This window comes from Numida meleagris, chromosome 11 (genome assembly GCF_002078875.1).
Source record: "Numida meleagris isolate 19003 breed g44 Domestic line chromosome 11, NumMel1.0, whole genome shotgun sequence".
Classification (NCBI taxonomy): domain Eukaryota; kingdom Metazoa; phylum Chordata; class Aves; order Galliformes; family Numididae; genus Numida; species Numida meleagris.
The window spans coordinates 11,782,875-11,797,486 of record NC_034419.1 but is presented as its reverse complement, the minus strand read 5'-3'; the positions used below and the strand labels follow the sequence as shown (position 1 = coordinate 11,797,486).

The 14,612-nt window shown below is 44.9% G+C and overlaps 1 protein-coding gene across 1 annotated transcript; it reads left to right on the top strand.

Moving 5' to 3' along the window:
* ACOX2 (acyl-CoA oxidase 2) lies at positions 93-14,472 on the top strand. The gene is made up of 15 exons (XM_021409152.1): positions 93-236; positions 316-551; positions 638-800; positions 2,615-2,766; positions 3,202-3,309; positions 3,912-4,031; positions 4,191-4,306; positions 4,713-4,885; positions 6,127-6,289; positions 7,041-7,231; positions 8,099-8,260; positions 9,185-9,290; positions 11,748-11,965; positions 12,885-13,017; positions 13,946-14,472. Exons 2-15 carry the CDS (start codon positions 392-394, stop codon positions 14,006-14,008), a joined length of 2,028 nt encoding a protein of 675 aa, XP_021264827.1. The 5' UTR covers positions 93-236; positions 316-391; the 3' UTR covers positions 14,009-14,472.

The following is a 14,612-nucleotide window of genomic DNA, read 5'->3' as shown; positions in this document are numbered from 1 at the left end:
TGCCGGCAAAGGGAGCACAAGGTCGCAGCCGGCAGGGACGGGAAGGGGCGGGCGCTGGGATTGCCTTACCCACCGGCATGTGCTTGTGTAATATCCCTTCTCCTCCTGCAGGAAAAGTGCTGAAAGTGAAGCTACAAAAATCCTAAGACCCGCATCTCGAGCTCCTCCTGCACCCCCCACTTTCCCTTTCCCCACTGTCGCAACACGGACGGGGCAGTGTCCGAACGCTCTTGGAGGTCGCGTCTCTCTTTTTTTTTTTTTTAAAGCAGCACAGAGGTTTGCGTACAAAGTGCACTTCTGTTTTGCTGCCCGCAGAGCTGCACGACAGCTGCAGGAGGCTCGCTGCGCTCACCGGCCCGCTGCAGCTCCGGTAACCCACCGCGCCGCCAGGATGGCCCTACTGGACGCCACCAAGGACACGCAGGGCTCCGGCCTCGCCAGCGTGAACCCCGACTTGGCCAGCGAGAGGCTGACGGCCTCCTTCTGCGTGCCGAGGCTGACGGCCGTGCTGGACGGGGGGGCTGAGCGCACGCGGTTGCGGCGGGTGGTCGGTGAGTAGGGCTGCGGGCCGGCACCGCCGTGTGCCTGCTGCTCCCCAGCCCGCGCTGCGGGGGTAACGCTTCCCATTGCTTTCCAGTGGACGTCATTGAGAGTGACCCCGTATTTAGCAGAGAAAATCAGTACTTCCAGAGCCAGAACGAGCGGTACGAAGCGGCAGTCAGAAAGGCCGTTCACGTCCGGAAAAAGATGCAGGAGATGGGATGGAGCGAAGACGGACCTGAATCTGTATACGTTTACAGGTGATCTTCGTGGTAACGTACAACTCGTTTGTTGTTGAAAGGTTTGCTTGCCAGGAAGAATCAGCTCGAGCAAAGGTTGGGAGAGGCCAGCTGGGGAGAGGCCAGCTGCGACAGATCGGGTCCTGACAGAAACACGCTGCAGGTTTTCACTTGGGCAGCGCACTTGGGAAGGGGGAAAGTTGCTCCCGCACACGGACACAGCCGAGAGCACAGCAGAGCACGTCACAGTGCGGTGCAGCCGCTTCAGCACGTCCCTCCCCGGCTGCAGCTCTAGTACCTCTGCTGCCACTTGTAGATGCACAGTCAGAATGTGAAGTGGTGCCATCCCGCCTATCTTACTGGCTTACAGACAAATCTAAGGTGACGCTTTCTTTATCTGGAAAACCCATACTGTGTTAAAAACAAACACACCACTTAATTTGTAAGTAAATGGAGGAATGTTTCTCGCAGTCCTTTCCTAACATTTTCTTTTCTTAACACTTGGCAGGGGGTTGAGCCCCACTTTGTAACTCCTTGCCCCCCTTCCTTCCCCTGTGCTACACAGCAGCAGCACATCTGCTGTGCACCCTGCCCCTTCGGTGGGGTACACAACCAGCAAGATCAAGGTAAGGTGCAAGTTTAAAAGCCTCCTTCAGAAGAGCAATGCCTTCAGCTCACAGAGCATCACTGACGCTCAAAGTCATTTTCCAGTCTTTCATCACGTGAAAGATTATAATTTGTTACGCTAAGCTCTGCCTCCTTTGGTGAATGGCATCGATAAAGGGGAAATTTTCCGTCAAGAGCCCTTGGATTTGATAATTACCGCAGTCCTCTCTCAAGAAAAATAGCCCAGATTTTAAAAACCCCACCTCTGCTTGCTGTCATCAGACCCCCCATGCCAGGAGCTTCAGCCTTGTAGCATCGCGTTCCTCTCAATTAAGGCCGCAGGGAAGGACAGCTCTTTTCTTATGAGATACCAGGCAAGCAGGAACTTCTCATTAACCAAAGTCCTGGTGCCGGGCAGGCTGAATCATAAATGGACATTTAAAAGCCAGCTTTGAAATGACAGTTAAAGTAACATTTCTGGATGGGCTGCCAGGGATTTATTAAGTTTCTTTCTGTTAATCAAAGCAATTTCACTTTAACTGCTTCTTTGTTCATATTTTTCCCTGCTTTTTCAACATGACTGATTCTCTTCCAGGCCCAATATAAAAGAATGCTCACAGTCATTTGTTAAAAATGAAAAGTGTCCACCTAGATGCTTCTGAGAGCATTGCAGTAAAGCCAAGCTAATGAGGACAGCAGCGCCACTTGTTTTTAGGTGTGAGAATGCATGTACTCAGCTTCTGGAACAGAGCTGTGTGCATCCTACAAAGCACTATCAGCCAGCCCCATGGCAGGGGACTGACCAGCCAATAAAACAGGAGTTACCAGGATGGATTTGATTTTTTTTCCCCACTAGAAAAAAAACAGATCCAGTCAGACACAAAGAATTCACAAAGCTGTCAAAGACATGGGGCCCGATGGAGCTGGGCGGTGTGTTTTAGGAGCTCAGCATCTGCTCCTCAGAACAGATAATTCCTCCAAGAGCAAGTGAAATAATGAGCTAGTGACATTTAAGCAAAGTGTGTTATGAAAGAAGGAACAAAACCAGCATGAAAAATCACTTCTCCTGCAATGCTGTACTGATGCTGCACATTGTTTTGAATATGACAACACAGAAATCAAAATCCAGCAGGTGGTACTGCCTAGTAACTGCCATCACGTCATTGCCTCATTAATCACATCCCTGGAACTTCATCAGTGTAAAAATACCACTTGTTCTTTCTCCCCAGGGCGCTTTCGGGAGATGTAGCATTTCTCCTCCACCGTGTCTTCATGAGAAGCATTTCGGTCCTGGGCTCAGACAAACAGGTGGCCAAATGGATTCCTCTTGCCACTGAATACCAGCTCATAGGAAGCTACGCCCAGACTGAACTGGGTCATGGTAAGGCTACAGAGAAATCACACTGCAGGATGAAAGGCTCGCACCCAGATTCTCAGGGGACACAAGTTCAAGCTGCCCATGCCATTGAGATGGGGTTCCTAGGGGAAGCATGACGTTTTCTCAGCAAGCTGGAGAAGCTTGGCTTTGGCTTACCAGTGGAGAAAAAATAACAAGAGCAAGGGTAGGTCCTTGTGGTAGAAGGGGACGGTCACCACCAGCCATGCAGCGTGCCCCAGTACAGTCTGGCAGGGAGATCTCTGCAGGAGATGGTGTGTCCTGAGGGCACCGGGGAATTCCAGTATTCCATGGTTCTCAGCAGGAGGGTAAACCCCAAAAGCCCAGTAACACCCACAACAGCTTCCAGGGATGCTCCCCTCTGTCTGATCACCCTCGTGATACAGCAGGAGATTTTTAATTTTTCTTTTTTTCAAAAAGGAACTTATCTTCAGGGTTTGGAAACAACAGCAGTCTTTGATATCAACACACAGGAGTTTATACTGAACACACCAACGATCTCTGCAATGAAGTGGTGGCCCGGAGACAGTAAGTAACCTGCATGATATTTTGGTTTTCCTCATTTGCTTCCTTCAGTTCCTCATTCTGCTTTGCTTAAGCTCCATGTTTGAGGGTCCAGGTGCCAGCAGAGGACTTCAATAAGAAATGCAAACACCTTGAGGCAATGAGATCTAAGCGTTTTGTACAAGTTTAAAGGCCAGAAGGAAGCCAGCATTATCTGTTAAAGCCCTTGGAAACACCTGGCTCTGCAGGAATCAAATCTTTGTACATAGAACTCAAAGGAGCAAAACCTCCAGGCAGATAATTCTCTGAAAACAGGCAAGTCTCAGCATGAAGAACTCAAGAGTGAAATTCATGGCTTCCCTCAGAAAGGTGTTTCACATGAAAAACTTCAGTTCATCAGTCAGTCATTGATAGCTGGATCAGACGCTCACCTGCTGCGTCCTTAGAGCCAAGAGCAGCTCAGCTCACAATGCAGATTTAGGCATTCTCCAGTTCCCAGCACCTGTCGATCGCATCCACCCTGACTCCTGTGTTAACAATACCCAATATACGATTAGCATCAATTGCTGTGAAGCATTTGTACTGTGCCTAGTCTCAAGGGAACGTGGCTGTTTTTCTTCTCGCAGTGGGAAGGTCAGCAACCCACACCGTGGTCTTTGCCCAGCTCTACATCCACGGGAAGTGCTACGGTGTGCATCCCTTCATTGTGCAGATCCGCAGCCTTCAGGACCATTCACTGTGCCCAGGTAAATGCTTCCAGACATTGCTGCATCCCTCTGGCAACATCACCCATGCTGGGGAAGCAACGCTGAAAGTGCCCTTCCTTTGAGATCCCCAATCAAATGCAAAGTGGGGAGAAAAAAGGTCAAGTGGAAGTAAATAGGCTGTGTTTTCTCATGCTGCAGGGGTAATCGCAGGAGACATTGGTCCTAAAATGAATTTTGAGCACATTGACAATGGCTACCTCATGCTGAAGAACGTGCGCATCCCCAGAGAGAACATGCTGAACAAGTTCTGTGAGGTACGTAAGGCGTTCAAGTCACAGACTGCCTGGTGAGAATCTCATCACACAGCCCAAGAGACTGGGACCTGCCTAAATTGAGGACAAAAATCTCCCTTTGAGGTGTATGCAAGTCTCTGAAGTTTTATCAAGGGCAAAAGTTATCCAAATCCTAAATGAAAATGTGCAGCTGGAATTCCACATTCAAAGGTTATGAGATGGTAGAAGATACCTGAGTCTAAAGCAGGAAGAGTTTGTCTCTTCAAACAAATTGGTTTCATCCATTACACATGAGAATACTCAGTTCTGAACTCAGTGCAATGTTTCAGTGTTAATCTTACACTCTGCAAAGAGATTACACAGGCATCCTTTGTAGGGAGATGCTGCGCTATCAAAGACGACATCTCAAATCCTCTCTCTATTCTAGGTTCAGCCAGATGGCACCTATACAAGGCGTGGGTCGCAGAAGATTAATTATTTCACCATGACTTCAGTACGCATTTCCCTCATTTCAGACGAAGTTATTCTACCTCTAAAGAAAGCTTGCACCATTGCCATCAGATACTCCGTGGTTCGCCGGCAGTCCAAGTTGAAGCCCGGGTAATGCCACACAAGTCTGCAGCGGTGGGAAGGGATCTGTCACCGTGTTCCCCACTCTGTATTTCCACTTTTCAGCTCACATTTCAGCACATCATTGGCTTATTTCCTGTCCCACTGAATAGCTCAGCAATTCACACAGGCAACTTGCTTTTCTTAACCGGCCTCCCCAGAACTCAGCAGAACCCAGACAAGGCAGACGAGTTACAAAATCTAACTCTATCTTACGAATGGATGCAACATTAAAACAGCTTCCAGCATCCATAGTTCCAACATCCACATTTTTCAACAGTGAATTTTCTTAGTCTGGTAAGAGTCCCCGTAATTTTTAAATAGATACATTCATTTGAATAGGTTTTTAAAATTCCCTCTTAAATCTGCTTCCACAAGCAAGAAGATCCTCCTGAGAATACGGCTTGTTTCCAATGCAAACCAAACACAAGAACACAGCACACTGAGTTATAACATAACAACTCATTTCATCACTTGAAGACCCAAGTAAACTGAACACAGCAGAAGAGGTAAAGAACATTTAAAAAAAGCTCAGACAGCTTAAAATAATTTAGACTGAAGTATTTTCAGAGAAACTGAGGAGTTGACGAAGCAGAGAAGAAACCGTACATTTTTAACCAAACTGTACATTCAAAAAGTAATTCTATCTGCAAGAAGCTTTTCTGTTTTCTATTTGGCTCAAAAAGTTAAAGCTGCTGACAAAACAAAACAAAACAAGCGTAGGTGCAGCTGTTAAGAGAGGCTTAATTATAACCTTGTCATTTCCATTTCACATTGAACAGGAAGCAGTGTCAGAGCACAGCCGCCTCTGCATGCCTTGCAGGAGCATCAGCTGGGGCTGGTACTCTCCTTGCTGACCAGAGCAGCCAATTTGAGAAACAAAAGCTTTTCAGGGTGCAGTGCTACACCACCTACCAGCTTGCTGCCCTGAAAGACTTTCCTTCTCTTCCTCTCCTGCAGCCCGTCTGCCCTCTGTACTGACCGATGGTGTGGAACCTTTTCCAACCTGACAGTTCGGCTCACCAACGCAGCAGAAAAATCACTGTTTTTCTAGTCAGGCTTGTTTGTCTCCCAGCTTTGCAAGCTGGAACACAGGGAGAGTGGGGAGACAAACCAGACGGACTCCATTTTCATGTACTGCTTCTTGGTAATGAATAATGCAGTTCAGGTAAACTACCAGTAGCCCTACCTGTGTCCACACTTTCCATACTTCATTATTTATCTTCCAACAGGGAAGAAGAAGCAAAAATCCTTGACTACCAGACCCAGCAAGAGAAGTTGCTGCCTCAGTTGGCAGCAGCCTATGCCTTCCATTTTATCAACAACTACCTGCACGAGCTGTTCAACAGGGGCTACAAAGAGATCCAGGGGAGGAACTTTGACTCGCTGCCAGAGGTGAGCTGCCATGGGATCAGCTCCCACAGCTATTTTGCACGTAACGCTGCTCTTCTCATCCCTAAGTCTCAATGCAATTTAGCAAACTGGAGAGGCATTGCACTCACCACTAGGTAATGGGAGAAAGCTGAAGTGCTAAAGGATCAAGCACCTTAGAATTAGAATGGCTTGGTTTGAAAGGGGCCTTAAAGATAATCCAGCACCAAGCCCTGTGCTGTGAGCCTTGTCCCAGGCCTGCAACCAGTCAGCAACAGCATTTGCTGTACCACCCCAAATTTTTGGCTTTGGGAACTATTGCAGAGTGAGACGTCCTTGAAAAGCATGTTTGTCGGATAAAACCCTTGCTCCCAGTAGCTGGTGGTGCAAAGCAGTATTTCCCAACTTCATCTACAAACACACGTGCAAATATTCACTTATGAGCCAAAACCAAAGCTTTTTAGATAGAGCATAAGATTTGGCAACTGGAAGCCTAAAATAAAAACATGCTTTGAACAAAGGCAGCCAAAGCCACTGCTGCTTGAGAGAAACCCAAAAACATGTAAGCCAACCACACCGTGCCCAGCACAGGGGTGTGCAGCATCCCAGCAGAAACCAAAGGCCAGGCATGGGGACTGGGTGCTGCAATGGCAGGCAAAGGAAGATCTCATGCCCAGGAGCATACTCAGAGGATTGCTTTAGGATGTTTTCATCATTAATATTCTGCTTTTCTTCCTTTTTTCTTTTTTTTTTTTTTTTTAAAAAAAAAAAACAGCTTCATGCATTCTCTTCAGGCTTTAAAGCCATGGTTACTCAGTACTGCACATCAGGAGTGGAGATCTGCCTCAGGGCATGTGGGGGACACGGTTACTCTTTGTTGAGTGGACTGCCTTCCTTGTACACTAAAATACTTGCCTCTTGTATTTACGAAGGGGAAAACACCATCTTGCTCCTGCAAACTGCCAGGTAACAATTCAAATTCATTCAGCTGAAAGCCTGCCCCATAATTTATTCAACTTCTACCACTTCTGCTCCAAAACCAGTAAAACCAGCTACTCCTTTCTTGTAGCATCTTCTAAAAATACAACTCGGGCCATAACCCATTCATGTTTTCTGTCTGGTAGGCGCGGGGGTGTGTAAGAATTGGACTCTCTCTTCTGCTTAGAGTTCTGGGGACATAGGCAGGTGCTGCTCTGCATAACCTAATTTTCCTCTTTGTCTAGTAGTGCAGCAAAAGTGTTGCTATACAAGTCCTGTGGTTTCTTTTTTCTAAGCAAGAGACGTTAGGTGATATTGGTAAAGTGACTTTGATTCAGAGAAGGCAAAGTTGTTGGATTTGATTCTAGATGAGTCATGCCCCAAGAACAGCAAACGGGAGATTATCCACAGCAGATTAAATCCAGGAGATAGAAACCACATCTGCTTGAACTTATAATAACGTGTGCTTTTACTAGGAGAAAACCAGTACAATTCCCGCAGACCAAGGTGCTACAACATACCTCTGTGCATGTATGCATACACTTCTGCACTGGTTATTGCCTCTTCTTGGAGGATGAATAGCAAATTCCATCCTAAAAGTTCATCACTACAAATTTCTGTAGCATTAAATGCAGTAGACAAGCTATCCAAGACCCATCGCAGATCAGGTTACTACAAATACCACACAAAACAAAAGCTCATCACTTACTCAGTCCATTTTGGCCCGCTGATGGGATAGGTTGCACCTTACTATTTCCCACCCAACCCAGGGAGGCCCCACCTCACTTCTGGCTTGGCCATTTGCTGTGTGGAGATCGTGAGCGTGGCCTGGTCTGATTTTTACACTCTTCCCAGGTTCCTGATTAAGTGCTTCACAGCAGCTAGCGCTGGCCAGCCCGTGCCACCATCTGTCACTTATCTGGCTGCAATGAAACCCGGGAAGTGTCCAGCCAAGGACAAGTTGGATTTCCTCAGCCCAGACATTTACACAGAGGCCTATCAACATGCAGCAATCAGGTCAGTATGGAGAAAGGGAGAGGAGGTTTCTATTTGGCAGCAGAAATGTGTTAAGAGCTCAGCTTCTTCCCTGCTTTAAAGAGAGGTAAAATAACAAATTCCACAATAATTGGTACCATCTACTCCTGAAAAAGAAAAGGGAGACTTGACCCTTCCCACAGGATCAACAGCCACGTTCCTAAGCCATGTGCTACATAAAAACTGTATTCCACAGAGAGCTGATTCTATACAGAGCTGATGACACTGTTTAAGTAAATCCCAGACCACATTAGTGAGTTGCCAACCTTTAGGCAATTGGACTTTGTGCAATTCTATACAGCAAGTTAAGATTTCATGTGTCTGAGAAAGTGATGTTTGTGTTCAGTTAACAACACAGCAACCACGGAGCCTTTCATCCCGTCTGTACTCTTTCAGCTACTCACTCAACACAACCAAGAGTGGTAGCACAAATGGTGTCATTAGTATTATGGGTCTCAGAGGTGTCATCTCTGAAAACCAGGTAAACAGATGCACAGTCCTGCAGTCATTCACACTGATAAAAAGCAGAGCTTTATTCTGAGAGCTTTGGTGAAAGCTCTGTTTAGAGAGGCAGTAAAACAATATAACATCAGTCTAATATTGCTATTGGTTCCTTTTGTTTTGCAAGCTCTCCTTAAACAAAACCTAAGAAAAACTCCAGAGACCTCTGATAAACTATAACAGAAGCTGAAGGCAGAAATCCTTTAGTACCTGGGTGGTTTGGGTGCTTCTCCCCAATTCGTACTTGGGTTTTGCATAAGAGTTCCAGCATACTGAGCCAACTTTAAATATCGAAATGCCACTTTACCATGTGATCACACACAAGTCTGAGTATGAAACGAGTGCGTGTGGGCTGCAATATTTATATTCAAATGTGTTTTGGATTTTTTTTTTCCAATTTTCCAGACTGATCAGCAGCACAGCAGCTAAACTACAGGACTTGATTCAGTCAGGAGTCGAAAGGCACGAAGCATGGAACCAGTGCACAGTGCAGCTGGTACAGGCTGCAAAGGTTAGCAACATTTATGTGCTCATCTGATGTCTGTTGTTAGGATACAGTATACAATGGAAACAGCACAATTAGCCTAAAAAAGTCTCAGTGCTTTTTAATGCTTTGTGTTCACATACAAGGGACACCACAAAGACCAGGACACCACTGTGGTCTGCACAGTAGAAAATCACACTAGGAAGCAAGTCCTGATCTGAAGACTTGGCCATCAGACTAGGCCAGATAGAGACAGGCTAGATGGTCGAAACAAAGAGCTGCCACCAGCTGCAGGATCAGACCTTCCACAGCCTGCAATTAGAGCATACCATCTCCAGCTAACGCTCATCTTTTTTATAAGAACCCCATATTTCTGGCTTTCAGATGAAAGCCTTCCCAGTGCCATCCTACTAAAGCTGGTAGTCATCATAAGGGTGAAACATGCTTGTTATTTCTTTTATCTACTGCTCTCAGAAGGAAAGATAAATGTGGAGAAAATAATAAAGAGTGGTGATAAGCACAGTGTTAATTACTACTGGAAGAAATCAAAGTAGCAAAGTCAAATAAGAGGCCTAAAAGCAGTTCCTAGTTCACATGGATTAGACAGGCAATCTGGTCTCCTTCAGTTGAAATAGGATCAGGATAACAGTATTAGTTTGCCAGAACAAGGAGTTAATAAAGAACTAAGCAGAAAAGAAAGCAAGAAGATAGAAGGGCCCTAAACATAAATCACTGATACTTCAGTAACTCCAGGAAGCAAAACTCTTTTTTAATGTGGTTACGTGCAATTTGACCACAATTATGGTGAAAGTCTCCCTTCCTAAACTGAGGAAGGTAAGATTTTGAAACAGATCCATGGCTTATTTCAGCTTCACGAAAAACACCCTAATGAAAAACATCTTGTTGCAACCTATGGTTCAGCCAGAGCCACCCCAAACTGAAATGGACTTAGGAAGGAGTTTCCCAAGGGAAAGAGGAACCCTACGCATACCTAAATGCAGCAGTAACATCTAGATGATCCCACAGTAGGAAAGAGCCCGAGGGAACAGCCACCTAGTACTCAGTCAATAAGATGAAGTCTCTGATGAGCCAAATTCTCTCAGCAAAAAAGTGAAATTGTTTCAAAACTATTAGAAGCATTGATTCTGTCATGCTTATAAGCACAGTTACTTAATCTTTTCAAACAAGAACTCACTAAGTGAGCTTGTACTATTAGTTCTCAGTAACAGCGTTATTTGTGATCATCTGTCTGCTGCGTGTCACCCCTGATTTTCAATTATACAGACTCAGCGGTAGCAGCAAGCATTCAATGCTGTAAGCTTAACAAAAACAAAACATAAGGAAGGGCAGAAGAAAAAGAGGAGGAGGGGAAGCAAGACCCTTCAGAAGGAAGGTATTTCCAAAGAGCTTAATACACACGGAAGGGATCTGGGCCCTCACTGCTTCTTCGATACTTCAGGGAAAGTAAAAGTCACCCAAAAATCTTGTCTCCACCACAGCTTTAAAAACCATGACAGCCTGCTGCCTTCTTGAGGCACTTCTGTATTTACTTTCTCTTCAACACTTTTTCTGGAGACTCACCCACTTTGCTGCCCTGGCAGTTACATGAACAAACGCCTGCCAGCTCTCAGCCAGGTGGCTCAGACACCAGCGATGGCTTTGCTGCAGACTCCACAGATTTTAATTGCTTGAGCAGACACCCAGCTTCTCAGGCAGGTTCTGCAGTCCGCGCTGACCTCCACGCTGCTTGACCATGCTGCAATGCAGGTGTGCCTTGCATACACCCACAGCTGGGAGGAGAACTGTAGAGTGGAGGAATGAAACCATGCAGATACCAACACCACTACCCACCCGGAGGAATGTCAGCATAACAAGAGTCACCCCCACAAACAGGTGGAGTCATCTTGTTTCACTTACTCTGGAGCTAGGCTGTGCTGAGCTAGTATTTCTGGGAGTGAGCAGACGCTGCCAGCATCTGACCCAGAAATGATCAGTTTACTTAAAACAGCAAAAGCAAGAGGTAAGTTTGATTGTTCTTCCACTGACAACGGATGTTTTCAGAGCTGAGGCCCTATAGCCACTGAATCCAGTGTACCATAAGCCCAACAAAGAGATTTTTCTTCTGTTGTATATAACCAAAATTCACTTGGTAGAGATTGACACAAGCACATTCCAATGTGTTTCCATCATACAATATCTTTGGGCTATCCGTCAAAACTTCATGAAGTGCTGCCGTGATTTCCGAAGCATTTTTCTAGAGTTTACAAATACCAGTGTTGACTTCTTACGCCTCCAGTCCTTTCCTCTACTGTTTTAGTAAGACATGAAAGCAAAATGCTTAGTCAACCAGCAGACAAGGGATACAGACTGGAAAATTGCCAGTGAAATGAAAAGGTTTTATATTCTTTGTGAGAACGTTTGCGTCACTTGGCCTACTAAAAGTGCTCAGAGGTGCATTCACTGTTGATTGTATTTGTTTTCCAGGCTCACTGCCACTACATCACTGTGAAAAACTTTGTAGAGACTGTGGAAAAACTTGAGAAGACGGCTGGCATCCAGAACATTATGAAACATCTTTGTGACCTGTTTGCATTACATGGCATCTTCTCAAACGCGGGAATTTTTTTGCATGATGGATATATAACTGGAGCTCAAATGGACATGGTCACAGCATCATACCTGGACCTCCTGGGGATCATTCGGTGAGCCACTCTAGCACAATAAGAGATACGCAGCTATTCAGTTTCTCTGTGCATTAAATATAAAATGGTACTGCTGTACCTATGGCAACGTGTTCAGAGTCAATTCACCTCATTCAGTTTTTATTTTCATTGCCTGGCAGGATTAGAAATTGACTAAAACATCTACACAAAGCTCATTTTCACAGCAAAATACATCTAAGGCTCCAGCTCCCATGCAATCACCAGATTAAAATTCTGTAACGTGAAATCCTGAGGTGTAAATCAAGAAATCCTGAATATACCATTTGCAGCAGAGCAAAAGCAGGAAAAAACCTAGTCAGAACATCACTGACAGGAAGCAGCTACAACAAGCTTTTATACACTGCTAAGTCTGCTTTAGCTGCACTAACACAGCCTACTCTGTTGCCATGGCTGACTTGCAACAGGTACCTAAACAGTTCTGACTACAGCCAGATCAGATGCATCTGCTCAACACCATTAATTACTAATTACGTGGCTTCTGAGATATGCTAAGGTTTAACTTACCACAAAGCACTCACAAAGGCTTTTTCACAAAGGGCTCACTTTTCACTACTCAGTGTTAAGAACAGATTAACTTCTGGTGCGGAGAAGTGAGCTGCTGCTGTGTGTGAAATCCTACTTAGGTCACCTGGAGAGAAACAGGAACACACCATAACCAAGAGTTGAACAGGACCAAGCCAAACAGCGAGTATTTTTGGAACTAATCACAGAATTAAAGCGGTGATAAGCTTAAGACTTTTACGCAGGGCTTTAATAGAACATGCCTCTGAGGAATCAAAGCAAGCAGAACTTCCTGCGCAATGTAGGCAAAGGGAAAAACTGGCACAAGCATTTTAGACCAAGGAACTTGCGTAGCTGACTTTCACACTGATCTTTTCTCTTTTCATCTGCTCCTTAGGAAGGATGCTGTTCCATTAGTGGATGCTTTTGACTTCACAGACGAGAGCTTGAATTCTGCACTTGGCAGTTACGATGGACAGGTTTACCAGCGGCTTTACGAGTGGGCTCAGAAGGCGCCGACCAACAAGCAGGTATGGATACTGGATCACAGCCAGGCACATTCTGTATTAGCCAGAGCAGAAATTATTTGTTTTTCTTCTAATAAAAGCCATGTAGATAAAAGTAAGTGGAGTAAGACCTCTCATCCCTCATTATCTCACTCTGAACAAGGAACTCAGTTCTCCAATTATGCCACCTATAGCCCTAGCTCAGACGGGCAGCAGCTCATGGGCTAGATGGCGATGAACCACAGCTTGAACAAGGGAGCTGGACTCCCCCCTGTGACCAGTGTGGTTTTTCATTTAGATGTATGACACTGAGGTAACACTGCACAAAGTAAGCTAAAACGAACGCGTGTTTATGTGGTTAACACTACAGAACAACTCCAGATGGCTGCGAAAGCCACTAACTGCAGGGTATTTTCCATTCACAGGTACTGTCTCCAAGTGCAATATTTACTTTTTTTAATATGTTTATCCAGAAAGAGTATAAATGTGGAATAAGGCAATTTCATCCTTCGTCTTTAGCATTTTACTTTCACTTCTTAATTCATCCATATTGTGGAGAAAAGTAAAATCCCTCATGATGCAAATGGCCATCGCTCTGTTTGAAAACTCATTTTGCCTTAAGTGAGATTTTTACCATGGGAATCAGCAATTCCTTTGAAATTCTACAGCTGAACACAAAACTTGCCTTTAGCAAACATTCAGGTTGAAGCACATTTTTTGAAGTTAAATAGTATGCTGTCACATTCAGGATGAGAAGTATTGTGTACTGGTTATGAAGGACAGTGCACATTACAGGGGAAGAGACCTTGCACGTAGCTGAAGCTGATTTTTTTTTTTGTAAATACAATCCAGTTTCTGCATTTTGGAGATCAGTCCTAAGGAAAACAAATGTATAACCTGCTCCTCCTCCTTAACGACTATTAATTCCCTTCCACATTCTCTTTCCAAACAGATAAGCCCAGCCTACGAAAAGTATTTGAAGCCACTTCTTCACAACAAGCTATCAAAATTATGAAGACTGTGATCTAAGCGAAGGTCACACCCGCTCTTTGCGGCAAGGCATTTATGAAGCACCAGTATTAGTTAATCAGAGATTAATCAGCAGTCACTTACTTGCAATTGCTACAAGTACGAAACAGGATCCCTAGCCAGCCATTTGCATTTAATCAGAAAGAAGCCAAACAACTCTGAGTGGTACCCACTGTTATGAAGCAGTCTAGTCAGAAATAGTCTTGTTTTTGTTGTTTTCTTGCCTGTCGGAACAACTTATTCCCGTAGATCAAGAAGCATGTTAGAAAACGCATTTGTTTGGGGAATGGAAAGAGCTCTGAACTTGCTCAGCAGTCAAGTATTTCTGGCCCACGAAGAATCACACACAGCTGATGTCAACTCCTGTCTGCAGATTGCTTTCCCATTAACAGAGCCATTCATACCGTCTTTTGATAAATCTTTGATTGCAATAAAGTATATTATTTGGAATACTGCTTCCCTAATTATTACACTTGATAATTACGAAAAGGGCAGGCAGATCCAGGCCCCTCATTAATTTGCTAGTAAATGAAGTGTTGCACAGAACACCTTGTGACTGATTTTAACTCTGTGACAACACAGATACTTCT

What these genes read in the sequence shown, in the direction of transcription:
- ACOX2 (XM_021409152.1), top strand. Translation starts at nt 392, where the DNA reads ATGGCCCTACTGGACGCCACCAAGGACACGCAGGGCTCCGGCCTCGCC. An exon ending in GGACCATTCACTGTGCCCAG is followed by an intron (nt 4,032 to 4,190) that starts GTAAATGCTTCC and finishes CTCATGCTGCAG; the next exon opens with GGGTAATCGCAGGAGACATT. An exon ending in AGGCGCCGACCAACAAGCAG is followed by an intron (nt 13,018 to 13,945) that starts GTATGGATACTG and finishes CTTTCCAAACAG; the next exon opens with ATAAGCCCAGCCTACGAAAA.